The following is a 24,830-nucleotide window of genomic DNA, read 5'->3' as shown; positions in this document are numbered from 1 at the left end:
TTTCAAATCTTATGCTATCCTAATGCTTTTCTAAAAGTATACTTGCAGGAAAACTTCCTTACTTTTACCACATCTTCCCCCCAAAAAGTCTCATTTCCTCTAAAGCAATACTGAGGACAAGACCTCAGTGTGAGCTCTTACTCTAACACTATGTGAATTTTATAAAGGCCACATTTTATTGTGTTTCATATTTTAACACATCACATATGAATCAAAGTTTCCTAAATGCTATATAATTTACTAATATTAAAATGAGCTATAGTTACAAAAGAAATAGACTCACCGCACTGTGCAAAGGTCTTGACGGGACCTTCTGGTCTTTACATTTTGCTACAAAAAGGGAAATAGGACTTTGAAACATGTACAAACATACATGGAACTACAGTAAGGCAAAACCAGAGTTTGTATAATTCTAATGAGTTTTGCAACAGGCTGCTGATACAAAAGTGCTTAAACTTACAGTTTAAGATTGATTCTTTTCTAAGTTGTCTATTATGTGTAGACTCAACACCAGTTCATCCCTTAATATAAAAAAACTACTAGAAAGTCTGGCTGCTTGGAAACAAAATATAAAGAAATGAGGGGTGGCTCAAGACGTTTGCACAGCAATGTACATTAATTGTTTAGTATGAACCATAATGAGTGGAAGTTAACAGTTCCCAAGCTGTTTCCTTGATCAAAAGTCCATTATTTATTTATGGCACTGACAGGTATTCATAAAGAATATTAATCAGACAGGTTACATAATGGCTTACAAATCAGTTGCCACAAGACAGGAATGCATGTACAGTGTGTCCAATTTAATATGAATTTTACATCATATTGAGATATAATGTTATTTAAAGTCTGGCATAAATGCACAATTTAGAAAAGTAAACACCTTTTTTGTGAATATAAGTACCTAAACATACTTTTTCTGTTATTACTTTTGCAATGGTCCCAAACACTACTGACCAAACTTATTCTAATGGAATCTAGGTATATTGGTTATTTAACTGATAGAAACAAAATTTAGTACATGCTGTTATCTGGTGTAACTACTGTAAGATATACATCCATATTCTCATGCAAAGGGAATGCAAAATGGAAAATCACATCAGAACAGTAATACAACACTGGGGGCGAAAAACATGTGGTTTGAAAACATGTGCAAAGAGTCCATGTCTCTTAAGCCAGTTAAAATGCAGAATTCTGCATGCTGGCATGTGGATATGAATACAGAATAGCTTAGCAACCCCTGAAATGTCACTGAATTGAGAATCATGGGTGTAAACATCATTTTTCTTAGTATAAGCTATTGAGTCCAACAAGCAAACCAAAAGTACATCAGTTAATAATCTTGATCTCTTTCGCAGCACCAAAGGCAATACTTGTTTTCTGAAAGTGCTGGGCTGACTGTAACGCAGCACTGACCACTTACAAGCATATTCAGTAGCATTTGATAGTCAGTAGAGACTGACTAGACCAACAAAGTAGAGTTTATTGCAGCCGTCAAAAAATGCATTTGTAATTGGTGAGGCAATACGCGACTTTACACTAAATAAATATAGACATGTTTAACTTAACAGCAAACATTATGAACCTGTAAGCCGCTGCTCATATATTTATTTTTCACGTACATTCATCCCAACACGCTCACGCTGAAACACAATCGTCTTACACACACACTCTTACATGCTAACACATTCTCTGTCATAGTAACAGATTGCACATAGCTGGTGGTGGACATGGTCCCAGGGTTTGTTTACTGATGGTTTGAGGAGATCTTTATGTTCAGCCTGGACACTCCTTGAGGTTGACTGGACCAAACACGCTTGACGGCCTTTCGAAGGACACCAGTTCACCGTTGATCCCCATGTCCTGGATGCATCCAACAAAGGAGGATGTGACAGGAAGCCTCTGCTGCATTAAGATCGCTGTGGCAGAAAGGGACAGGTGAGTGATTTTATTGTTTCAGTCTATTTTATTTTAACCTTTAACCTTAAGACTATAACTAAAGTGTTTTTTATAGAAAGATGTAAGTTTTATTAAGGGGATAGACAATAAATCTCTTGATTTGTCTTGACAAATCTCTTGGTGTGTTTTGTATCTCCAATATGACTTTTTTTGTATATCTACCATATCAAAAATACATCTTCCATCTATCTGCCAATCAGCTGGCAGCAACTCAATTGCATTTAGACATGTAGACATGGTCAAGAGCACCTGCGATGTTACAGATATCTCAGAAATTGGATGTCGGAAGTTCCAGAAAAAGCCAGGAAAAACAGGACTTTTAGAGCCATTCAGATATCACTAGCAGCAAAATAGCAAAATACTACAGCAAAATACTTATTTTTATGTGCTTTAAAAACACATTTATGGATAGAGCTTGATCTATGCCCTGCATCTGGTTTATTTAGTGAGTTAAAAATACACAACAGTGGCAGAACAAATTAAAAGTTTACAGTTTTACTACTGTTTACATTCAGTGCCGCTATGTTGGATAACTCATGGTATGTTGGTCAGCTCCAAAATTTTTGAGTGGAAAATCCAAATTGAGGGGCATTCCGACTGAGAACTGAGGAAATAGCATTTATCCTGGGATCAAAATGGCAAAGAAAGGTGATTTAACTGATTTTGAACATGGCATTGTTGTTGGTGCCAGATGGGCTAATCTGAGTTTTTCAGAAACTGCTGATCTACTGGGATTTTCTCACACAGTCCTCTCTAGAGTTTACAGAGAAACAAAATGGAGAAAATATCCAGAGGTCAATAAGAACTGCACTGGCTGTCCACTGAAAGGCAGAAGCTACAACTGCATGTCGAACCTTGAAACAGAAGGTTTACAGTCTGCTTAGAACAGGAAACCAAGGCTACACTTCACATGGACTCACTAAAACTGAACAATAGAAAATTCGAAAAATGTTGCTTTGTCTGATGAGTCTCGATTACTGCTACTGCATTTGGATGTTAGGGTCAGAATTTGGCATAAACAATATAAAAACATGGATCTGTCCGGTCTTGTATCAGCGGTTCTGGCAATAGCAATGGTGTTGTAATGGTGTGGGGGGTATTTTTCTAGAACACTTTGGCCCCCCTAGTAACAACTGAGTATCATTTAAACACCACAACCTACTTGAGTATTGTCCCCTGACCATGTTCATCTCTTTATGACCACAGTGTACCCATCTTCTGATGCTGCTTCCAGCAGGATAACATAACATGTCACAAAGCCCAAATAATCTCAAACTGGTTTCTTGAACATGACAGTGTTCTGTACTGAAAAGACTTCTTCAGTAACCAGATAATAAATGATCTAATCTAATAGAACATCTTTGGGATGTTGCAGAACTGGAGATTCACATCACAGATGTGCAACTGAAAGATTTACAGCTACTGTGTGATGCTGTCATGGCAGTATGGGTCAAAGTTTTTTAGGAATATTTTCAGTAAATTTTTGAATTTGTGCCACAAAGAATTTAGGCAGTTCTGAAGGCAAAAGAGGGTCTAACCCAGAACTAACAAATTGTACCTAATGAAGCTGCTTGTGAGTACAAAAATATAGTTTAATTAAATATGTGCTCAAGTTTGACTCAAACAAAACCAAAAAAATAAAAAATACTCAGTCACTCAAATTAGATGATTTACACTTACCAGGAATGCCACCCACATACAGTGGGTCTTTGGTCAAAGGTATATTGGGAAATGGTGGTCCAATCTTGTAGTTGTCCAGTGTGTCCACATACAATTGCACAACATTCTTCCTCTTGATTACTAAACATAAAAATAATAAATTGATATATTTTGTACAATGCATGTCAAGTCTATCAGGTCTTAAAGACAGTTTGAGTCATTTTAATGGTGTTTTACCTGAAATTTTATGGAATACTCCATCACATAAAGAAGCTTTTGGCTTCACTGACACCATGAATTCTCCATTTCCATTGTTTACTCGTGCAACCACCTACAAACAGGAACATGTCCAAACCCAGTGCTTTGAATCACACTTGCAAATTTAGGTCCAATATGAATTTAGTGTCTGTTTCTGCGTGCTGAACAGAAATGGCAAACTTGGTTCATATTTATTACACAGGAAGAAAAACATCAGTTTGATAAAGAAGATCAGAAGATATCAGAACCAAGAGACTTTGTTCTACTAATAAGTTCCTTTGAGCTTGAAAAAAAATGAATATGGAAATGACAAACAGATATGTGGTCTCACCTCTCCTCCGAGCATATAGATAATGAGATAGTGACCCATCGGCAGTCCATTTGGAGTCTTGCTGTACACACCTACATGAAGCAGGAGTCCCGTCAGACTCCGTGGACGAATGTTAAACAGCAGCTCAAAGCTGGACCCCACAACAAAGGAATCATCTGAAATGCAGAAAATACAAAACGATTTATTAGTGTGAATGCTGTTTAAGCATTTACGCTGTCCTTCTGCACGTTTTTTGGTTTTTCTGTGATTTCAAATGAATGATCCCCTTCAAACCCACCCTATTTTTGAAACTAAATTAGTTTAGCATACTTTGAACTATAGAAAAAATTCAAAAATTAAACATATCCCATGACCTTAGACTCTAAGGTAATGGTAATGGTAATGGTAAAAATGAGTAAAACCTGAAGAGTCTAAAGGCTTAGACTCTTCAGGTTAACTCATTTAATATATATATAATATAATATAATATAAGATAGAGAGGGATATATATAATTTTTTTTTTTTTTTTTTTTTTTTACCATTTTCAAACAGTAACAATTTAAGTTTTACAACATTTTCAGAGAGTTTCAAAAAGCTAATGGACGCACTTTTTGAACTGCCATTTCTCGGTCAATTTTACTGGTACAGACACAAAAAATGCACGCCCTGCTTCTTATACTCAAAGAGTCAAATGTTTTTCAGATCTACAACTTTCATATTGCTCCTGTTTGTTTCTGGGTATCTCAGCAGCAATTTCCTCTGTGTGTTGGTGGTAAGACAGACACAGACTCAAGCTGCTCCTGATTGGTGGATTCAAGTTCAGCAGATTCAGACTGTTTGATTGGCATAGAAACAGAAAGGCACACACTCTCACACCCACTGTTTCACTCCCGTCTGTCTGTGTGTGTGTGTGTGTGTACTTGTAAAGAGTTTTAGGAGGGGACATTTTGATGAGCTTGTGCTTCAAGTTGTGGTTCTTTTTTTTTCTAAATTTAAGTTTATACTTTATACTTTTTTTGGTTGTTTTTTTTTTTTTAGCAGTTTCAGTTTACACATAAGCCAGATGATGTTTTGGTAATCTTACGCAATTAAGCTCATTCAGCAAGTTGAGCTTCTGATACTTCAAATATATTTAAGCAATTCAGACGCAATCTTCGCATTTTCAGCATTCATACTGCATTTTTGCTAGGAAATTGCTTTTTCTGGTTTATTTTGTTATTGTTATTATTTAGTCATCTGATATTACAAAATTAAAAAGAAAATTGTGATGATGTTCCTCAATCAAATGAACTTTAAAAGATTAGCTGTCAGATTGTTGTGAAGAAAGATTTACTCACTGACAACGACGTGTGCTCCATTCCCTGAGAAGTAAGCGCCTCTTTGTGTCTGTCCCTCAAAGCAGGGGCCAGAACCATGATTCGCGGTTGGATTTGACATTTGCGCTCCATTCATCTTAAAATTGCGTACGCAGCCAGACACACTGTGCTTCGGAAGGCCCTTCGTCTGAAAGTGAAAGCATAACAAATTTATAAAATAAATAGACACTAAATTGAATTAGTTGTGTGAAATTTGCATTGTTATTGTTTTAAACCTTTAACTCTTTGTGAAGGGAATGTGGGGTACTGCCCAAGTAGACAGGGGACAGGAATTGCTGCTTCATGGATGACAGCTCTGCATTAGTCAGCTGCCCATCCTGAGCTCTTATTCCGTCTACAACCAGACGGAATTTCTTCTTTTCCAAACTGAACATTACCTGTAAACATAAAGTGTTTCACTTTTTTCTTTTTTTCTTTTTTTTAGCAATTAGAGGGGTTTTTGTTGATATAAATGCAATGAACTGACCGTGTGCCACTTTCCATCATTGTACTTTTCTCGGTTGAAGATCTTCTGTTTGCCCACAGAAAGCCTGATCCTGCCCTTCGACATGTATAAAGCAAGATGAGATTGCCCTCCTCTGGTTGCAGCAAAGAACAGCATGCCTTCATGCGATCGAGTCCTGACTTCAAGAGAGAAATGCGGTCTGTGGAGAACCAAAAAAAGAAATAAATACTGCTTTTGAATTGGTAAACTCAAACAAGTACACTTCACATTTATTAATCTTACACGTAAGGATTTATACATATGCATGATTGTATATCAGACTGTTTACTTACCTGGGTTGCAGGACCTGTAGAGGAAGGCTGTAGCTCAGTCTGCTAACAGTCCCTCCAAGGCGATAAGCATGTTGATCCATGGCTGGTAACGCACATGCTGACACACTCTCATTGCTCACAGGTTTCACATCATCCTAAAACAACACAAACACAACAGAAACCCTCAGCAACAGTTTTCCTTTTAACAGCTCAAAACTCCTTTGTTAAGTCTCAGGATTTTTGCTTCCACTGTGTCAGCGATGGTACAAGATGTGGTTAAAAAAAAAAAAGAAAAACTGTCATATTGTACATGAAAATACTGCATATATTCTTTATTGCATCTTCAGAAAGTGAAAAAAAAAGTCCTCCCCCACCCACAGATGTGAAATTTAGTGAATGAAGATGACCATTACTTTATTTATTAATTGAGTTCCTGATTTTCTTTAATTACAGCCAATTATTGATCAATAAAATGCCAGAAAATATTCAAAAATCTCCAAGATTACATGTGTGTCCTTCTAAAACGTTTAATCTGCCAACATTATCTGCTTTTAATCACAGATTAAAAATGGTTTGGTCAAGAATCTTTTATCCATTATTCCTTATACATGTTTGGCTTCTGTTGTGATGCAGAACGTAAACTCAACACATTGAGAAACAGTTCAGAAAACTCGATTCATACACGTAGCTGTTAATGCCAGACGGTGGGTCATAACTGTAAGTACAGCAGCGAGTATGGTGGATATATTTGGAGTTTTAATAACCACATTCTCTTGGGAGTAGCATAACTCCCACCATCTTTCTGTTTACACACACGTGTGTGATTTGTGCTTATTAAACTTTCAGCATCAGTGTAAAAAAGAAAAAAAGTAGGAGCTTGCCAGTGTTTTGAGTGATTTCAGTCTGGCATATATTCAAGAAAACAACACTGTTGTGGCTGAGGAGGTTGTGATATGATAAAAATGTAAAAATGGATGAGGGCCAGCTTACATATTGAAAACAGTAGGATAATTATTGAATATGAAAACCGAGTGGACCATGACCTTTTTTCAGAACACAGCATCTTCACCATTTTGACCTTTTGTTATTTCAATCTCTTTTTTTGGGCTTATTTTAAATGAAGTGTAGGGTGTAGTGTCAATTCAGTGTCAATAATAATCCTGAATTTAAACCCATTCAGCAGATGAGAATTCATTATTCAATAAAATAATTGTGGGTTGAAGGTTTTCAGAAAATGACTAAAGGCTAATTTTTATAGTGAGGGTGAGCATACGAGGGCAGCTGTGATCACAAGAAGTAGTGTGAGTTTCGTGATTTTGAAGAAAGATTTGAATGTTAATGGTACCTAACGAGTGAGCTCTACATATGGCGTGGCGAGGCACTCTCATCTAAACCCAGGATATGCTTCTGTACTCATTTAGTTTATACAGTGTAGACCAGCATGTCTGTACATCGACACACAAAATGTTACAGGGCTAAGGTGGTCCACATCAGCCAGGGTTCATGTTTGGTGTGTGTTTTAAACAGCATTTGAAATATATCATTTGGCCTTGTGTCAAATACCATAAATAAATACGTGAACTTTAACAGCTAAACAGGAGAATTTGCAAGAAAATGCTGATGAATCCCTGTTGTTTTTATTGGATATTATCAGTGTTAAAGGTGAAAGCAGCTGCTAAAGCATTATGAGCAGCACTTCATCATATAAGCGAGGGTGCAATATTCATCATTCTCAATAACGAGTCATAACTGTGCATCAGTGAGTTAGTGGGAACATGCTTGTGAATGATTATTAGAGTGTTACATGGAAGAAAGAGAAGAGACATGAAACAATTTCAAGGTTGTTATTAACAGATTTGTAGATACTTAAATTAAATAGAGTAGCAACTTTGAAATACAATACATTTTGTAATTATTATGGTTACTTGAAACATTCATGCCATTCATTTCATGCAAGTTTTTTTTTTTTTTTATTGAAGTACACTGGAGATGAACGGGCTGGTGCATAAGCTACATAACACTGTTTGCAAAGGCAGTTTTTCAATCAGTATTAGATTCTTGACAGCATCAGCAGGTCTTAGGACTCCTTCTTCTTTATCTCTGGAAATGAGGCAGCAAAATATAACGTGAACATTGTCAACAAGGTGAAGACAATTAAAGCAATTTTCAAAAGAATATTAAACTTGGTGTAACTTACATCCAAGGAGAGAAATCAAGCTTCACATGTTAATAAAGTCACATTTTTGCTATCACATTATATGGCTTTGTTATATGGATTTAAAAACATGTTGATCTAGTTTGTAAAAAGGGAAATCATTTCATCCAAATCTATGGATTTTCCACTTGTGCACTTAGTGCCGTTAACACACCAAACGTATTCAAATGAATTCGAGTGTGTGTGGACATGTAAAACAATCTCTCACCTTCTTAGAGTTACGGTCCAGCATCAGTTGAACGGGAGACAAGGGAGAACACACATCCACGAAAACCTTTCCGTTAGGCTTGAATCTGCTGAGGTCCTCAGCCTTGTACAGACTGGCTGGCCTGAAATCACAGGGAATCACCGTGAATTATAAAATAAAAGAAACCCCATTTAAGAAAATGAATATATATGACATGGCACATAACCACAGTTTGACTCCATAAATGTTTAAAGTATTTCAAACTTGTGGGGAATTTTACCGTCTTGTGTAGAGGTTGGAAATGCAGCCTTTGAAATTCTCATTTCCCAGGCCGAGAGAGCCACTTGTGTCAGGTATGAAGTGGTCCCTCCTCTCCTCCTGCCCTTTATCCTCATCATCAATAACCATCCGGATCCTGGAAAAAGGTTTTGTACATGTATGCATTAGAAGCATTTATTAAGAATCTTTTTTCAAACTACATTTATGTGTCTGGTGTTCGCCAACAAGGTATATGCAGCTCTGCCCACAGTGTCCTTATCGATTTCCAAAAACGGCACTCACTATAAAAGTATAACTAGTTGTATTAATTGATCATGAATGAAAAATCATTGCTTCCTCCATACCCTCCGCTTCTTTTCGTCACAGTCACGTAATGCCAACGCCCGTCATTGTACTGTTTGGTAGATTTCCATATCTTGTTGTTGAAATAGACAATCACGTAGCCGTTTTCCATTTTAATGTCAATCCCATTAGCCTGAAAAAATAGACAAGGAAAGCATTTCTGTATATGATCTAATTCTACCTGTTGTGAAAAAAATCTGGTCTTTAATGTCACAGTTGCAAGATATGTCAAAAATAAGTTGGAAGCCTGACCTCCTGTTTGTCTCGCAAAATAAGACCCTCATTCTCTGTGCTCTTAAATCCAAGGGAAATGGTCACGTCGTTATCCAGAGTAAAGCCTTCAAGGTTACCTGAGAGAGTGCTTCCTAAAGTGAACTCTGCTTTACGTACACTCTGTAAGTACAAAACACAGAACATGTCAATTTACACAGAACACGCTGTGATTTGTGCAGATATATAAATGCCAGTAACTGTCTTCATACCAGCGATTCCACAGGACAGCCTTTAATGATGCCCACTTTTTCATCAAGGGGCTTAAAGCCTTTATTCAGCTTCAGATTCTTCAAGCATCCTCTAAATGGCTGTATGGTGATGTTATGCCTTTATGGGAAACCAAAAAAAGTTATTCTCAATAAAGTGGGAAAACGTGACAGAACACAACACAAACTAAATGGAGGAATCATGCGTACACATACCGTTCCCTCAAGTGTTGAGGTGCACCACCAATATAGACATCTTTAATGTTTTGTGTGTCGAAATCAGCTTGGGCTTTAGCAGCTTCATTACCTCCCACACGCACCATGAACTGTTTCTTTGTTGTCACAAAGACTTGTATATCAACCCAGTCTTCTGTCTGAAGAAAGCGAATAGAAGCAAAATTCAGTCAGACGACCAGTGCTTTGAATTGTAATAGACAAGTAATAGTAATTATCCTTAAGAACGTGAATGACTGCAAAACGTGAATGACTGCAAAACGTGAATGACTGCAAAAAAAAAAAGATAAAAAAAGCATCTTACCAGGAAAACCTTCTGCTTATTAGAAGCTGGTGTCTCAAAGAAAGAACTATGTATAAAAACGACTCCCTCCTCCATGGTGACATAGAAGTACTGGTCCTGTGAAACAAAGAAGGTAATCAAGTTCTTGCAAAGAGTACATAGAATTTTATTTGCAGTGTATCAAGATGTGTGTCCATTTTTAAAGTTTTACTTGAACAGAATTTACCTCACTTCCTATATATAAGAGTAGGCCATTTTGTGAGCGCGTATTAACGGACATAGTGATGCTAAAGGTGGTCGCTGTATTATCCACCAGCACTCGGCCAAATCCGGTGCCTTCGTAGTAGTCTGAATCAAGAGGTTTAACATACCTGTAATGGAAAATCAGTGAGACAGTTATTACTTATTGCTAAACTTAATGCCATTTACATTGATTAAGAGTAATAGCATATAGTAACACATGCAGCACTGTGCAAAAGTCTTGAGCCACCCGTGATTTCTTTATATTTTGCCATAAAGAACCAAGACGAAAGATATTAAACACTTGATTAAACTGCAAGTTAAATGGCAGTTTCACAAAATGAAATGCTGTGAAAGAGACACTGTAGTGTTTAGCTGCACACAATACTAATCATCATATGACGTACCTCTTGCATGGAGACCCCTCATTAATATTGTCTTTTCTTTTGAAATTATAGAGACTGACAGCTCTGTCATTAAGAGAGAAAAATTCAATGCAGCCTTTGTAATTGGGGTATCTGAAGGAAGCTGGAGGCTGATGAGGAGCAAAACAGGAAAAGGTATTAGTAAAATCCATGCTGCTGCAAAACCGATACATAGTAGTATGTTTTATATATCTGTGCTCCTTACAGTGAAGTTGGCTGGGTAGCCTCCAACATAGAAAACAATGTCATCGGGACTGACATCCAGGAGATCCTTGGATTCTTGTCCTCGAGTGTTGTCCTTAATTGGAGGTGGGGATTCTTTGTTTGAGGTTATAGCTTTGGTAAGGATCATTTCTGCATCCCGGTAAATTCTAAATCATAAAAGGGAAAACAAATAATTATTTTAATCACATCTACCATATTGGCATCGTTAATACATTTTTTATTTATGTTGCCATTTAAAATGCTGACACAGCATTTAAAGAGGGAAGTTTTCAATTTACCTGCGCAGGTCCACCCTATCAAATGTTGCAGGCTCAAGTCCAGACCTAGTGATGGTTCCCGTTTTTATCTCGTACGTATCTCCATTGAGGTTGTACACACCATACAAGTCATTGTTCCTCAAAAACATACCTATGTAGTTCTTTGTGGACTGAAAGACACAGGTTGTAAAATCAGAATAAAAAAACATCACAGCTTTGAAATGTTCATCTGCAGTTGGGAATACTTACATCTCTGTTGCCAAGGTATAACACAAACATGTTATCTTCTGTGGCCTGCCTGCGTCTGCGTTTTCCATCTCCCCGCCCTGAAGGTCTCTGTAGCATCAGAGATATGGCTGTGTAGGCTTTCAGATCATCCAGATTCTTTGGTGGATGAAGCTCCACATGACCATTACCTTGGAAGTTTATAGGGACTGTAACCTGTACAAAACACAAGGGGAAAAAAGAAAAAATGAAGCCCTGCTAGTAAAGATATTATACAGGGAACAGGTATATTTCACTTTTGCTAGGGAGGAAAACCCATAGCTGTATTTACAGAACAACCTTACCTTGTTAGCTGCGTCCCTGGCTTGTTCAATTAGATCTTTGAGCATTTTGATGTTTTCAGATATGTTGCTAATGGGTGAAACCTGTGAGGTCAGGTTCTCTACTGTTGAGATCTTATTGGTCAGAGATGGGATGGTGTTTAGCAAATTATTCACTGGAAAAACAAGAAAGGTGAGAGAAAAAAAAAGTAAACATTTTCTAAAAGTGCATTAAAAACTGGAGAAAAAAGGAAATGCAAAAGTATTGCTGACTGGGTCTAAAAGCAAATTTTCCAAATCTCACCTGTCTGGTTGACATCGTCCAATATACCGTTTAGGTTAGAGCTCCCGGGAGACACATTGATCTTATTAAGTTCGTTTCTCATTTTGTTGAGTTTGTCCATTGTGTCACTGGCTGTTTGATTGGCTGAAGCAGCCTTCTGCTTGGCCTCATTTATCTTAGCTGCAATGTCATCTGGTGGGGAAAAATCAAAAGCAAAAAATAGTTAAGTATCTTACATCTACCAGAAACACTTTAATGTGATTAAAATCACCACATGATTTGCATTACTCTACCTCTCGTGATGTCTTTTAACTGTCCCTGTGCATCAAGAAGGTCTTTCTCAAGAGCTTTCTTCTTCTTCTTGGCATCATTAATGCGCTTATTCAGGTCAGTGATGTTGTCAGCAGTGTCTGTTTGTAGAAGCCGAGAATTAGCATCTGCGCTTTTGGGTTATTGTAAATATGATAACTTAAGAAGATGACTGAATACCATTAAGGTCTTTCTCTGCTTGCTCTGCCTCAGTCAGTAGTTCTTTACTATGACTCTTCAGCTCTTTTGCCTTTTCTGTGAGCTTCTGGTTTGTTACATTCTAAATCAAGAAGAAAAAAAAACATATTTTTAAACGACTCTGTATTCATTTGAAAATCCTTTCTAATACTGAATTTACTTCATGTCAAAAAGCATGCCTGTATATTTACTTAAATGTTTGACTTACATTTAAGGTGCTCTCTGCAGCAACTTTGGCTTCCTTAGCAGCTGCCTCGGCTGCATTTATGGCATCTGTGATATTCTTGTAGGCCTCAATAGCATGTTTCGCGTTGCGCACCTCAGTTCGTCCGCTTGCATTCTTCACGGCACTATTATACAAGATGTCATGGAAAGAAAACAACCCAGACACAGAGAGAATTATTTAATTAAACTTTAAAAAAAACAAACAAACCAGGAAATCTTATATATCACACACAGCTGACTCCATGTCAATAAACCGCTCATTAAAAATTTGGTTTACGTACTCCTCAATATCCTTTGCAATCTTTTCTAGGTTTTTAGCATGGTCTTCGGCAGCCTCCACGATGTCCTTCTTGGCCGCAGCCTTAGAAATTTCGTTTACTTTCTTGGTCAAATCCGTCTTGGCGCCATCCAGCTGTGCTGCCAGCTGCTCATACTCCTACAGAGGAAAAGGGGCAGGTGAACGGGTGCAGGTAAAGTCACAATCCCACAAAACAACACTGACCTCACCCGCGAGCACAACAAGCAAAAACAGTGTTCAAGAGCTGAATGAAAGGTATGCAACATAGAAATGTTTTGGTTCATATTATAAATCAGGTAAATAAAAGGCGTGAGAGTGCATAAATCTCAGTGGATGGAATATTTGAGGTAAAAAAAAAAAAAATAGCTTTGCCAAATGTACCGTTTTATTGTCTAAGAGCATTTTCACCAAATCTTCTGTTTTCTGTAGCTCATTCTTGGCCAAGGTCATCTGGTCCTCGACTATCTTCCGCTCATTTTTTAAGTCTTTGGTGCGTTTCTGTGGGTAACAAAGGAATCACTTCAATTAGAGGGACTAGCTCTGCTGCAATAAAACATACTACAAGAGTAACACATGAGGCATTTTTACTGTGTTGATAATATCTTATATTTACAATGCGAGTCAAAGTATTACACAAGATATATTTAACTACTAAAACAAAACAAAAAAACAGCTTGGGTCTTTCACGCAAAGTTACAAACTATTAATTAGCATGCATGTGTGGTCGTTAGCTAATTAGCTTCTTAGCACCTCTTTTATTCATTACCTGCAGATCTCCTAGTGTCTTAGCATTAAGGCCATTCTGGGCATTGGCATTTTTCACTAAGTCCGCTGCATCTTTCAAGGCCTTGTCCAGCTCTTTCAGCTTGGCTTCGTAACCCTCCAGAAGACCTCGAATCTGATCCGCTGCAGCCTCATTTTCATCACACTGCTTACTTACATTATTTTTGATGTAGTCCAGCACTGAAGTATAAAGAATAAATAATGGGAATGTTATTTGACGTTAATGTTTAACCGTTTCAGTATTCAGAATACACGTGTTATAATCAGGTGCTTCTGGGATTTTACTGTCATACATTTCTTGGCTTCATCGCTTTCTTTCTTTGCAGCGGTCATCTCAGGAGTGAAATTCTTGTCTTCCATCTCTCTCACCATTGTCTTAGCTTTTTCATAAAACTGAAAGTTTTCAGCAGGCACATCACCCCTCGTATCCTCATTCTCAAGTTCTTTCAGGAGATCTTCAAGCAAACATAACCACACACATATGCAGTTAATATTAAAGGACTGACAGTAGCATTAAATCAGAAAATCATAGAAACTAGTGAACCAATTATAAACGGAACAAAGGACAGAGTAGGGGGACAAAAAAAAGTTTAAAACACAACAGGACAGCGCCAAGAAAAGGGACAGAGTTTAGCTTCGAAATGAATGTAATGCTCCTGTTACCTTTTATTTTCTGCTCGATCTTTGATTTCAAATCCTCGGCTCTCTTGTGGGTTTTGTCAGCATCTTCGACTGCATCGTCAGCCTCAGAAGCCCTCTGGTCAGCCTTAATACATAACACAATCCCACACATTCACACACAATTCCTGACATATCAGCACATGAAAGAATATTAACAACGTATTAGGCATCCTATACCTTGTCTTTGAGGGAACGAATGTCGTCTTCAAGAGTGTCCATGTCATTTTCCAGCTGCTCAACTTTGAGTTTTTCTGTATTGACGTCAGAGCGGAATTTGCTAACAAGAACCTGCAAAAGTTACAGTAGCAAACTGTGATTTCAGTGGCGTCAAGTCAGACACTGAAACATGAGGCGGATGAGATTTGTTTTAAGACTTGTTCACTTGTGCCTGTGTATATGTGAAACAAAGGGAGCAGACAAATGTACCACAGAAATTATAAGTGGAAGAATAATGACAAAAACACCCGTCAATGGTCTTTAACTGTGGAACAAAACATACTTTCACTGGTTATCATTATCATCTTGGAACATATTCCCATTGTGTACCATATTGTTTGTGTTTGTGTGTGTGTATAGTGTGCAAAGGACAAATTCCAAACAATCCAATGGCTTTCTCAGAGTTATATGCGGGGGCTATGGTACACTAATGTGTTACCTTGGTGTCTGCCATAGCCTTCTCCAGCTTTTTCAGCCTGTCCTGAGAGGAGGCGCTGGCAGTGGCATTGCCCAGCTCAGCCTTGATCTTTACCAGGTCATTATCTAGCTCCTCTAAGTCATGTAATAACGTCTGGGCGCAATTATCACACTCTGAAATACAAAAGCAAATGCAATTAGCAAAGAATCAAACCAAATTTAATCAAATAGCATGCCACGCCGTACAGCCTTCGAATCTTTCTTTTAATTCACCTTGGCATTGTTCATCTGTGGTTGTGTCTCCTGGCTCCAGCGCATTCTTGCAAACTGTGAAAAAATAAACCCATTAAAAACCACATATTTAAAAATTAAGCCTGACATGATTAAAATGTAGCTCTTTTTTTTTTTAAAATTAGGTTCCACAAACTTACCTCCAGTTCTGGGATCACAGCTGTTGCCATTGCCAGCACAGTTACAGGGGCGGCAACTTCCTCTTGGGATCAGTGGATCGCCATAGTAACCAGGAGCACACCTATGGGAAAGAGATTTCAAAAAAAGAATAAGAAGACAAATTAGAAATAATCAGCAGTGTTTTAAACTACACACAATTATATAACAGCCTGATCACTCTATGCAGGGACACTCACCTCTCACACCTGCTACCAGCGTAGCCTGTTCTGCATATACACTCGATGTTTCCATACACCTCTCTGCAACCTACTGCAAAACTGCAGACCCACAAGGAGATTAATTTTTGTCACTAAATTATAAGTGCAATTGTAATATAGCAGTTTAGGCTTTGATTTTTTTTTAAACTCACTTCTTTGTGCTAGTGGTGAATGGGCATGGGCACGCTCTGCACGTCCTGAGAGCTGCGTCTCCATAGTAACCTTCTTTGCAGCGCTCACATCGATCCCCAGCTGTGTTGTACCGACAGTTCTGAAAAACAAATAATGTACCCATTAAAACAGGGCAGAATGAAGATCTAAAAAGATAATAGTGGATATATAATGTGTGGAAAAAAAACCTGTGTGTACACAGCAGCTAGCATTTGACAGACATGTTTATCTCCCGGAAACCAAGCCTTTTTTATTACACTGGCACAGAAGCAAACATCTGAGGGGCAAGAGGGAAAAAACATGCCTCTGCTAAAACTATCAGTAGTGTGTTTGATTTACTTGTTGTGTCCATTTGGCTGTGAATGTGTGCATCCACGCATGCATTGTATCCACAAGCCCAGTCTTGAGTGTGTTGTATCATAATAATACAACAAAGCTTAGTTTAGGAAGTGCATTAAGGCAAATCCATCTATGTAAAGTAAGCGAGGAAGTACAAAAAATGGGAAATCAAATAACGCATAACAAAAAATTCTTTAGATGGTGATTTTTTTTTAAAACAAACACAGCAACAACTGAAAGGAGGCAGGGTTTGCAATAAATGTGTGCCAAAAGATGTGCCCTGAAGGTGAGAGGGTCTGGACTCTGACTAAACGATGCATCACAATGGAGTCAGCTGGGCTGAAGTAGTCATTCTTGGTCGTTCATGTTTGTTGCTTTCTGCGTACCAGTGGTCATGGAGTCATACCAGGAGGTAAGAGTTAAGTGTATTTCTTACCAGGCACCGCCCTGTCCTGTCTTCACACTCATCGGAGAGACCGTTGCACTCACAGGCAACACAGAGGGCCAGGAAAGGACTGCTGCCATCTTTGTAGTAACCAGGCTGACATTTCTGAAGAAGAAAAACACAAATGCGAAGACAAATAAGTACATCTATATTTAAGGCGATTTTATGTTCAAGGAACTTTGGCAGTATACTTAAAGTTAATTCTCTAATATCATTAAAACACAACATCATCGAGTATACCTTTGATAATATACTGAGAAATATGAGGGGAGGGCAGGGATATTTGGTAATTTTTGAAGAATTATTTTCAAAAATCTTACTCATTAATTTGCAAACTACCATTAGTTATTAACAATTTTAAAAAATCTGTTTGCCCATATTTCATATCATATTGCACACCTTTTGGACAATATGGAAAAAACCCTAAAACTCAATAAAACACCACAAACATGTTACCATACAGGATGAATGTAGCTCTGTTTGGTGTCAGGGAGTGTGAAAATTCAGGCAGAAATTAACTTTCAATCTTTAACATTTAACCGTTATTCTGATATCATTTGGATTAACGGTTAACTCTTAGCACGCCCTTTGGGGTCAGAGATAACAGTCTTCCAGCGACTAGGGATCTACACTTGACACAGTGTAACCCAGAGTAAAAGTATAAATAACATATCACACCCTCTGATTTTTACCTGAATCTGAGAACTGGCATCACTGTCATCAATAGAAGGATATTGAAGCATCTGTCCTCTGTCATTTATCGATGGATACTCAATCCTCTGAGTTCCCCGGTCGGTAAGCTTAGGGTATTGTATCCTCTGAGCCCATCTGTCATGAAGTCTGCTGTGCTGGGGTGGATCTGCTCTGTCAAAGGGCCTGTGCCCAGCGCAGCAAAGTCCAATAAAAGTCCAATATATCAGGGTCTGGAGCAGAACCCTTCTACGCCAATATCTATCCATATAGCTATCTGACATTCCCAGTGTTTAGTCCGCGTGAAATAATCTGACACCCTTTCCCTCTGCCTTTTAAATGGAAACGCTCGCACTCAACCGCACCGGTACAAAGAAGACACACCCATTTACCTGACTCAGCCTCTCAGCTCAGCATGAGTGTTTGCAGACACAAGAACACACAAGTGCAAGTGCTTACATGCAGTGTCTGCCCCATTCCTGCTCTTATACGCACACACACACACACAGAATGGTTCAAGACACATTTTGTAGACATAGAGATATTCATGAAGACTCAATGTTTTTAAGTTTTTCTTTTCGCTTGTTATTTTAGGTATATTTGGAATAAACTATTCTATTCTATTCCATTCCATTTTATTCTATTCTGTTCTATTCGCAGTGAAAAAATGGGTGTAGGATGTGAATGCCCACAAAAGAAATCGGATGTCATCACAAAAAAAATGAAAATCACAATATTGCTGTATTTACTTCAAAGTTAAAAGGCTGTGGTAATTGAGCCTTTTACTTGAAAAGCAAGTAAAACATTCAGCACGGTATTACCATTCAGTAATATTCTCTGTATACGTGTGTGATTTATAAAAGGGCTTTTGCAAGAATACATGACCAGGAGGCTAGTTAGACATCGATAGACCGCACCTGAATCACGCTGCACAAACACACAGCAGACACAACTAGGCGTGCCGGCTGTACTTACAGACACACGCATATTAGGTGCACTAAGGCAAAATCACTCAGGTTTACGAGTAATGCTATGTTGCTATGCAACACACCTCACACATCAAGGCGAGGCTCGTTGTCATATAGCCTCTGGGCACATGTAGTCAACTTCCTATCAACACACCCAAGATGGTGGATCAAGCACACACACACACACGCACACACAGAAGGGGGCAGTTAGTAATCTATCGCAACAGCACTTCAACAAACAAGCAACATATCTAAAGCTTTTCATTTTTTCCCCTAGTTCACATAATATGTGTTCTCCTTTACACGTTGTTCTCCCCTTTAATAAGCTCTGTTATCATGTTTAATCCACTCCTGGGTGGAAAACTGCACACAAATCAAGTTTGGGAAGCACAAACTACATCAGCCTCTGGATCAACTCAGCCTCCTTTCCATTCAAGGAAAGCTTTCCCTTCTACATTTCTCTGCGCTGTATCCACACCAGCGATTATAATTTTATAATCACAAATATTATGTCTGCATGATTGCGCCACGTATCCCAGCCCAGGGCTACATCCATTTTTCTGCACAGCTCTCTGGATGTTATTTTCCATCAAATTCCACCCTTGTACATTTTTCTGAGGTAAAGGGTGCGGTTCTTGGCCCAGACATGTCAAGGCAGCCTAGAAATATGAAAGGAGGCCCAGCTCTTCAGTCAATGCACTTCTCCACACTTTCTTGCTTCTTAAACAAATGTTATTGTGAACTAAAGCCAAAATAAAAGTTAAAACTACGTGTGGAGAAACATCTTACGGTAGTTAATTGATGAGCTACTGATGTAGTTGCTCATCCCAGCTCATGAGCGATCACAAGTGTGAATCAGAATCAGAATACTTTATTGATCCCTAAAGAAATGATATAGTACAGAAGTACAGAAAGAAAGTGACACGTGTTCTTGTCATTGATTCGCTGTATTGAATTCAAATCTACTGAGAAGTTAAGGAGGCTTACAAAAAGCCAAACTAATCTCATTCACCATCAAATTAAAATATTTCAGTGCAAAGAAATTCCGGAAAAGCTGGGACACTGTTTGAAATGTAAATAAAAACAGATTTAAATGATTTGCAAACCTCATCAAGCCATAATTTAGTCGAAATAGAAGATAGAAAACTTATCAAATGTTTAAGTGAGACATTTTATTATTCGAAGAAAAAAAATGAGCTACTTTATGGCAGCAACACACCTAAAAGAAGTTGGGAAAATGAGCTTGTATTTTTCGTGAAATAGTAAAATGTCTCAGATTAAACAGATTGTGTTCTATACAGTATGTTCTATTGTGAATAAAATACGGAATTGTGAGATTTGTAAATTATTGGGTTCTGTTTTGTATTTGCATTTTACACGGTTTCTCAGTTTTTCAGAACTGGGCTTGTATCACTAGATGATTTGTAGCAACAATGGCCGGGAAAGCATAAAAATATGTTAACTCATCAATGTGTCATTGATCATATTACTCATGTTGCCTTAATGATGCTAGGAAAGTCCCAATCGTGCCTTCCTTAATATTAGATTTAACAGGATACGACCGGTATGGACTACATATACAAAAGCTATATTTCAATCACATCATTTGGTATTTCATGACGTTTTTTCTTTATCATTATGTGCATACAAATTTTATCAACACTGAGAATCTGATAAATCAACTTTAAATTTAACTGACTTGAATTGAACATTGTTCAGTACATCAGGAGTGAAGATTTATTAAGGTTAGGGAGTGAAAATGGAAAAGTGTCCATAAAACAGCAAATTTGACCTTGTTCAGTGGCTCGTTCAGTGGCTCGTTCAGTGGGTCTTTCAGGGGGTCTTTCAGGGGGTCTTTCAGGGGGTAAGGGCCCAATGTGTGTGTATGTGTGTGAAAATTCAATTAAAGAGGTGATCATCTCTTTTATATGTTCAAGTGCATAGTGTGGAGGATGTCATAAGGCCTTGAGGCAATCACATGTAAAACACAATATTTGTGAGTGTTTTAAGTTGTAAATCAGTCAGATTTGACCCGAACGCGACAGGAAGCCAAGGACAATGCAAGACTACCAAATACACTATGTGGATAAAAGTACAGGGCCACCTACACATTACACCTAGAGTAGCTGCAATGGAAATCCATGCCATGAAGCTCCCAGCACATAGTTTTTGTGCTGATGTTAATGCGAGAGGAGGTCTGGAACTCTGTAGTTACTGTGTCAGCAGAGCACTGGCAACTTTTAAGCAAAGATTAAGGGAGGTGGCCCAATACTTCTGTCCATACAACATATTTGATGGCCTTCAAACTCACCTCACAGGAGTCACCAGTATACTGAGAGGGGCAGGAACATTTCTCCACTAAGTTACTAGGACCTCCAGTCCCTGAGGTTGTGGCCCCTTCTAGGCCCACCTCACCCAAGCTGAGTCTCTGGCTCTGGGTGAAGTACAAGGCTCGGATCCTAAGGCCCACCAGACCAGCCAAGACCACCATCAGTTCCTCTCTGGAGACAGGCCTGTTGTTGATAGCGTGTCGCCAGTTCCCCTGCAAACAACACAAAGTTTACAGATTTATTCTGAGAAATCAGTATGGAGAGAAAGAGAAAATAAAATGGTTATAAGAGAGTGTAGTCCTTTACCTCCAACATCTGTACTCTGCCTTGATAGAGCCTGTCTGGAAGTGGAGCTTGTGGAGATGTGTGGATCAGAGTCATGTTATGACCCTGAGGAAAAAATAATGACATGGATAAATACACTGCCACTGTAACCAAAAAAAAAAAGAAAGAAAAGAAAACTCCTAGCATTACGTACAGTTAGGACAACATCAGGTCTTTTCCCAATCGGATTCATCCCCTCACTGGGAATCCCGAATGATTTGGACTGGTAAGTCAGGAAACCACCGTAAGATGAAACCTAGAAAAGGATAGAGACTTCTGTTAGTTAATTTGGAGAAAAAGTTGCATATAGACGGTTAGTGTAAAGGACATTTTAATATATATTCGACATAGATCCTTTTCAGTTGGGAGGTAATGGTTAAACTTGTGATTTTTCAGATATCATATATCATCATATATCATCAGATAGGCCTTTTAATTCCTCCTTTTAAATTGTTTAAGATTTTTGTTTAGAGTTTTGTTGATGTATGCTGACAGCCTTTCTGCACTTCTTCCTGTCTTAGCTGACAATGATGAGTGGTGGAGAAAATGTTCCTTTAGCAAAAGCAGCAATACAACAGTATAGAAATACCTAAAAAGAATATAATAATACTATAATTAAAATTAAATCATGTGTGGAAATTTAAAAAAAAAAACTGGAAGATGCAAAAATGTGAACACACCTGAAATATCGACAATGATCCTTTACTCCAAAACTGTACATATGCACAACAATTATCAGTGAATTGTCATATTCAGTCATGTTAAAGAAGTTTAAAACATGAATGCAACTGGGTTGCCGGATTCTTAGTATGGATCTTGATAATTATAGGTTTACTTTTCAATAGTCAAAGTCAAGGTCAAAGTCAAATTTATTCATATAGCACATTTAAAACAACAACCGTTGACCAAGGTGCTGTACAATAAAGATAATTAAAAGAAATAAAGACACAGGGTGACATGATAAGAGTTCAGAAAAAGAATCATAAAATTAGAAGATTTGAATAAAACAGAGTTTTATTCAAGAATAAAAAAACTAAAAAACATTTTTGTGGAAATGACCTCCAGTATCTGTTTCTCTGTTTAGACAGCAGCACATATTCCCAATAAACAGCATTCCTCGCCATGACGTCTCCACTGACTCACCCTGTTTCCCAGATAGGACGGTGGTGCCACCCAGTGTAATGTTTGAACTGCGGGAGAAAGTTCCTGGATATCTGCCACCACCGTGTTACTGGCTTTGTTCAACACAGATGTAACCTCCTCTCTGTCGGGACTCTCCAAACGCCAGCCCTGCATATCAACAAACTAATAACAGAGAAACGTAAGAAAAAAAATAACTGTGTTTTCCAGATCATTTTTGACGTTAGTAAAATGAGTATTATCTGTATTAGTAAAATAGGAGCACACTGATGACTTCTTAAACAGAACACCAGATTAGCAAAGTCGATAACTCCATTTCCAAGACAAGCTTGCAAAAAGGACTTTGCGCAAGACACGGGTAGATGGGTCAATGAGTTCATCCAGTAACTTTAGAGACACTAACAAGAAAAGCTCTATTATAAAGGCACCCTGTTCACAGTAAAACCTGCATCGCGTGGTGTGCATTTGATCTGCTTTACCATAGTTGTTCCTTTTGTGATCAACACCAGCTTTTATTAAAAAACCCATTGTTTGCCACATAACGTCTGTCAGCCAAAAGGCGCTGCAGGCAGAAAAATTTTAAAGGCATTCGTAGACATGCAGGAGCAAGAAAAGCCAACACACCTTCCCCCTGCGTTTGCTAGAGCTCTGACACTGGTCAGTGACTCCAAAGCAGAAGCAGCTGGTACAGCCGAGAGGGTTTGAGGGGTCAAAATAGAAGGACCTTTCCCGACAAGTATCACACCTGACCCCAGCAACATTTCTCTGCAAACGTGGCGGCAATGACAAAGAGAAAGTCAGACAAAGAACACTAAGAAACAGGGAGTTCTTAAATAAGACATTTCATTTATTGGACCGACCTTGCAGAGACACCTTCCTGTGTCTGGGTCACACACATTAGATGTAACTCCACCTTGATTACAGTCACAGGGCAGACAGTCAGGGAAGCGATAATAACCTGGAGCACAGCGATCACACTTCCGGCCTCCAATCCTCGGCTTACAACTGTGTAAAAATGCAGAGACATAATCACAATTAAAGATCTTCAGTGTACATTTGAAACAGAAATGGTCTCTGAACAGCTTGTATGGCAAAGAAAACTGTATGATTACATCTTATGCATTGCTTTACACTGCTAGCTCCACATTTCTATAAGAGTGAAAACAGTACTGTGTAATTGTAATACTCTATCAGTAAGGTCTGGATACCTTTAAAATAACCTTTGCATAGTTTTCAGTTCTCACAGCAACATTTATGGAGTTATTCAAGGTAGTTGGCAAGCAAGTTGCTTCAAACATCATTAAAAACTTACAGTTCACATTCTGATTTGATTTAGAGTTTAAGGCAAGAATGAGCTGCGTTATCTGTTAGCTTGCGTGGTTGTTTTCATCGCTGTACATAGTTGTTGTTTTGCTGGCTATATGTTTGGACTAGATATGCTGTTGCACAATGAGTTTGTACGGACATGAACATGCTCTCTGATGTTATCGCACTGCATAAGAATCTAAACACCTGAAATGCCTAGAGCTTTTTCATGTTACTGTTTTTGACAGAAAAGGAGATGTGTAAAACAACATGACTGGACTGTGAACTGTGAAAGTCAGAGCTGACACCAATGTTTAAAATAACAATTTAAACAGCCTATAGTTGATGCTCGTGCTGTTTTTGATCATTTTGCGTAAAGAAATTAAAAAGAAAATTAAAAAATAAATTAGGCTCTTTGTCACATACTCATGATATCAGCCCATACCAACATTCCCCTAATGTACTGCTGCATCTGTAGACGTAACATCTCATTAATCATGTTGCTGTCATGCTTCATATCTGCTGTTGGAAGCTGCAGGTCAGATTCCAGTCTTTTTTTGTCACCACTCAAGAATCAGTGCATGACAGATTGTTACTCACAAGGGACAGGCATTACAAGCACAGCTGTTTAATAGAGAAACTACACAATCACATAATTAAGAAGAAATAGTTAATCATATCTATCCACTTTTATTCCATTTATCCAATTCAGGGTTTGCAGGGAAGCTGGAGGCTATCCCATCCTGGACACATCACCCAAGCACTCATTTACACCTGCAACTAATTTTGAATCAGCAATTAAACTAACTGAAACTAATGTCTCTGGACTGTGGAAGCAAAGTGGAACACCCAAAAAGCACAGCTGGCAAGTGGATTCAAACCTGTGCTGTGTAACCACAGCAGCATTGTGCTGTGCTCCTGAAATATATTGGATGGATGGATGGATGGATGGATGGATGGATGGATGGATGGATGGATGGATGGATGGATGGATGGATGGATGGATGGATGGAT

At 38.3% G+C, this 24,830-nt stretch overlaps 1 protein-coding gene across 3 annotated transcripts in view; it reads right to left on the bottom strand.

The window, feature by feature from the left end:
- Nucleotides 1-48: 48 nt before the first annotated feature.
- Nucleotides 49-24,830, bottom strand: part of LOC102303477 (laminin subunit alpha-3) — a 61,243-nt gene continuing 36,461 nt past the window's right edge. The window contains exons 35-77 of one of the 3 annotated variants that reach the window (XM_005912719.3): nt 23,372-23,516; nt 23,136-23,276; nt 22,515-22,676; nt 21,526-21,627; nt 21,354-21,437; nt 21,029-21,259; nt 17,051-17,164; nt 16,257-16,375; nt 16,084-16,164; nt 15,868-15,968; nt 15,710-15,763; nt 15,459-15,610; nt 14,981-15,091; nt 14,786-14,888; nt 14,416-14,577; nt 14,106-14,302; nt 13,721-13,837; nt 13,323-13,477; nt 13,025-13,166; nt 12,799-12,898; nt 12,603-12,719; nt 12,331-12,501; nt 12,051-12,202; nt 11,731-11,922; nt 11,503-11,651; nt 11,205-11,370; nt 10,982-11,109; nt 10,561-10,705; nt 10,356-10,451; nt 10,034-10,191; nt 9,821-9,938; nt 9,591-9,731; nt 9,341-9,471; nt 8,998-9,132; nt 8,739-8,859; nt 6,337-6,470; nt 6,026-6,203; nt 5,775-5,936; nt 5,521-5,686; nt 4,205-4,359; nt 3,853-3,946; nt 3,637-3,756; nt 49-1,916 (exon numbers count right to left, since the gene is read on the bottom strand). In XM_005912719.3, coding sequence (XP_005912781.1) covers nt 1,774-1,916; nt 3,637-3,756; nt 3,853-3,946; nt 4,205-4,359; nt 5,521-5,686; nt 5,775-5,936; nt 6,026-6,203; nt 6,337-6,470; nt 8,739-8,859; nt 8,998-9,132; nt 9,341-9,471; nt 9,591-9,731; nt 9,821-9,938; nt 10,034-10,191; nt 10,356-10,451; nt 10,561-10,705; nt 10,982-11,109; nt 11,205-11,370; nt 11,503-11,651; nt 11,731-11,922; nt 12,051-12,202; nt 12,331-12,501; nt 12,603-12,719; nt 12,799-12,898; nt 13,025-13,166; nt 13,323-13,477; nt 13,721-13,837; nt 14,106-14,302; nt 14,416-14,577; nt 14,786-14,888; nt 14,981-15,091; nt 15,459-15,610; nt 15,710-15,763; nt 15,868-15,968; nt 16,084-16,164; nt 16,257-16,375; nt 17,051-17,164; nt 21,029-21,259; nt 21,354-21,437; nt 21,526-21,627; nt 22,515-22,676; nt 23,136-23,276; nt 23,372-23,516 — 5,845 coding nt within the window. In that variant the 3' untranslated portion in view covers nt 49-1,773. Of the gene's footprint in view, nt 1,917-3,636; nt 3,757-3,852; nt 3,947-4,204; nt 4,360-5,520; nt 5,687-5,774; nt 5,937-6,025; nt 6,204-6,336; nt 6,471-8,143; nt 8,416-8,738; nt 8,860-8,997; nt 9,133-9,340; nt 9,472-9,590; nt 9,732-9,820; nt 9,939-10,033; nt 10,192-10,355; nt 10,452-10,560; nt 10,706-10,981; nt 11,110-11,204; nt 11,371-11,502; nt 11,652-11,730; nt 11,923-12,050; nt 12,203-12,330; nt 12,502-12,602; nt 12,720-12,798; nt 12,899-13,024; nt 13,167-13,322; nt 13,478-13,720; nt 13,838-14,105; nt 14,303-14,415; nt 14,578-14,785; nt 14,889-14,980; nt 15,092-15,458; nt 15,611-15,709; nt 15,764-15,867; nt 15,969-16,083; nt 16,165-16,256; nt 16,376-17,050; nt 17,165-21,028; nt 21,260-21,353; nt 21,438-21,525; nt 21,628-22,514; nt 22,677-23,135; nt 23,277-23,371; nt 23,517-24,830 lie in introns of those variants that run through there. The other 2 variants (XM_005912720.3, XM_005912721.3) reach the window with 2 other exon arrangements.

This window comes from Haplochromis burtoni, unplaced genomic scaffold (genome assembly GCF_018398535.1).
Source record: "Haplochromis burtoni strain Fernald_Lab_line unplaced genomic scaffold, NCSU_Asbu1 Contig_3, whole genome shotgun sequence".
NCBI classification, from domain to species: domain Eukaryota; kingdom Metazoa; phylum Chordata; class Actinopteri; order Cichliformes; family Cichlidae; genus Haplochromis; species Haplochromis burtoni.
Note: the sequence above shows the minus strand (reverse complement) of the source record. Positions and strands in the feature narration are given on the sequence as shown.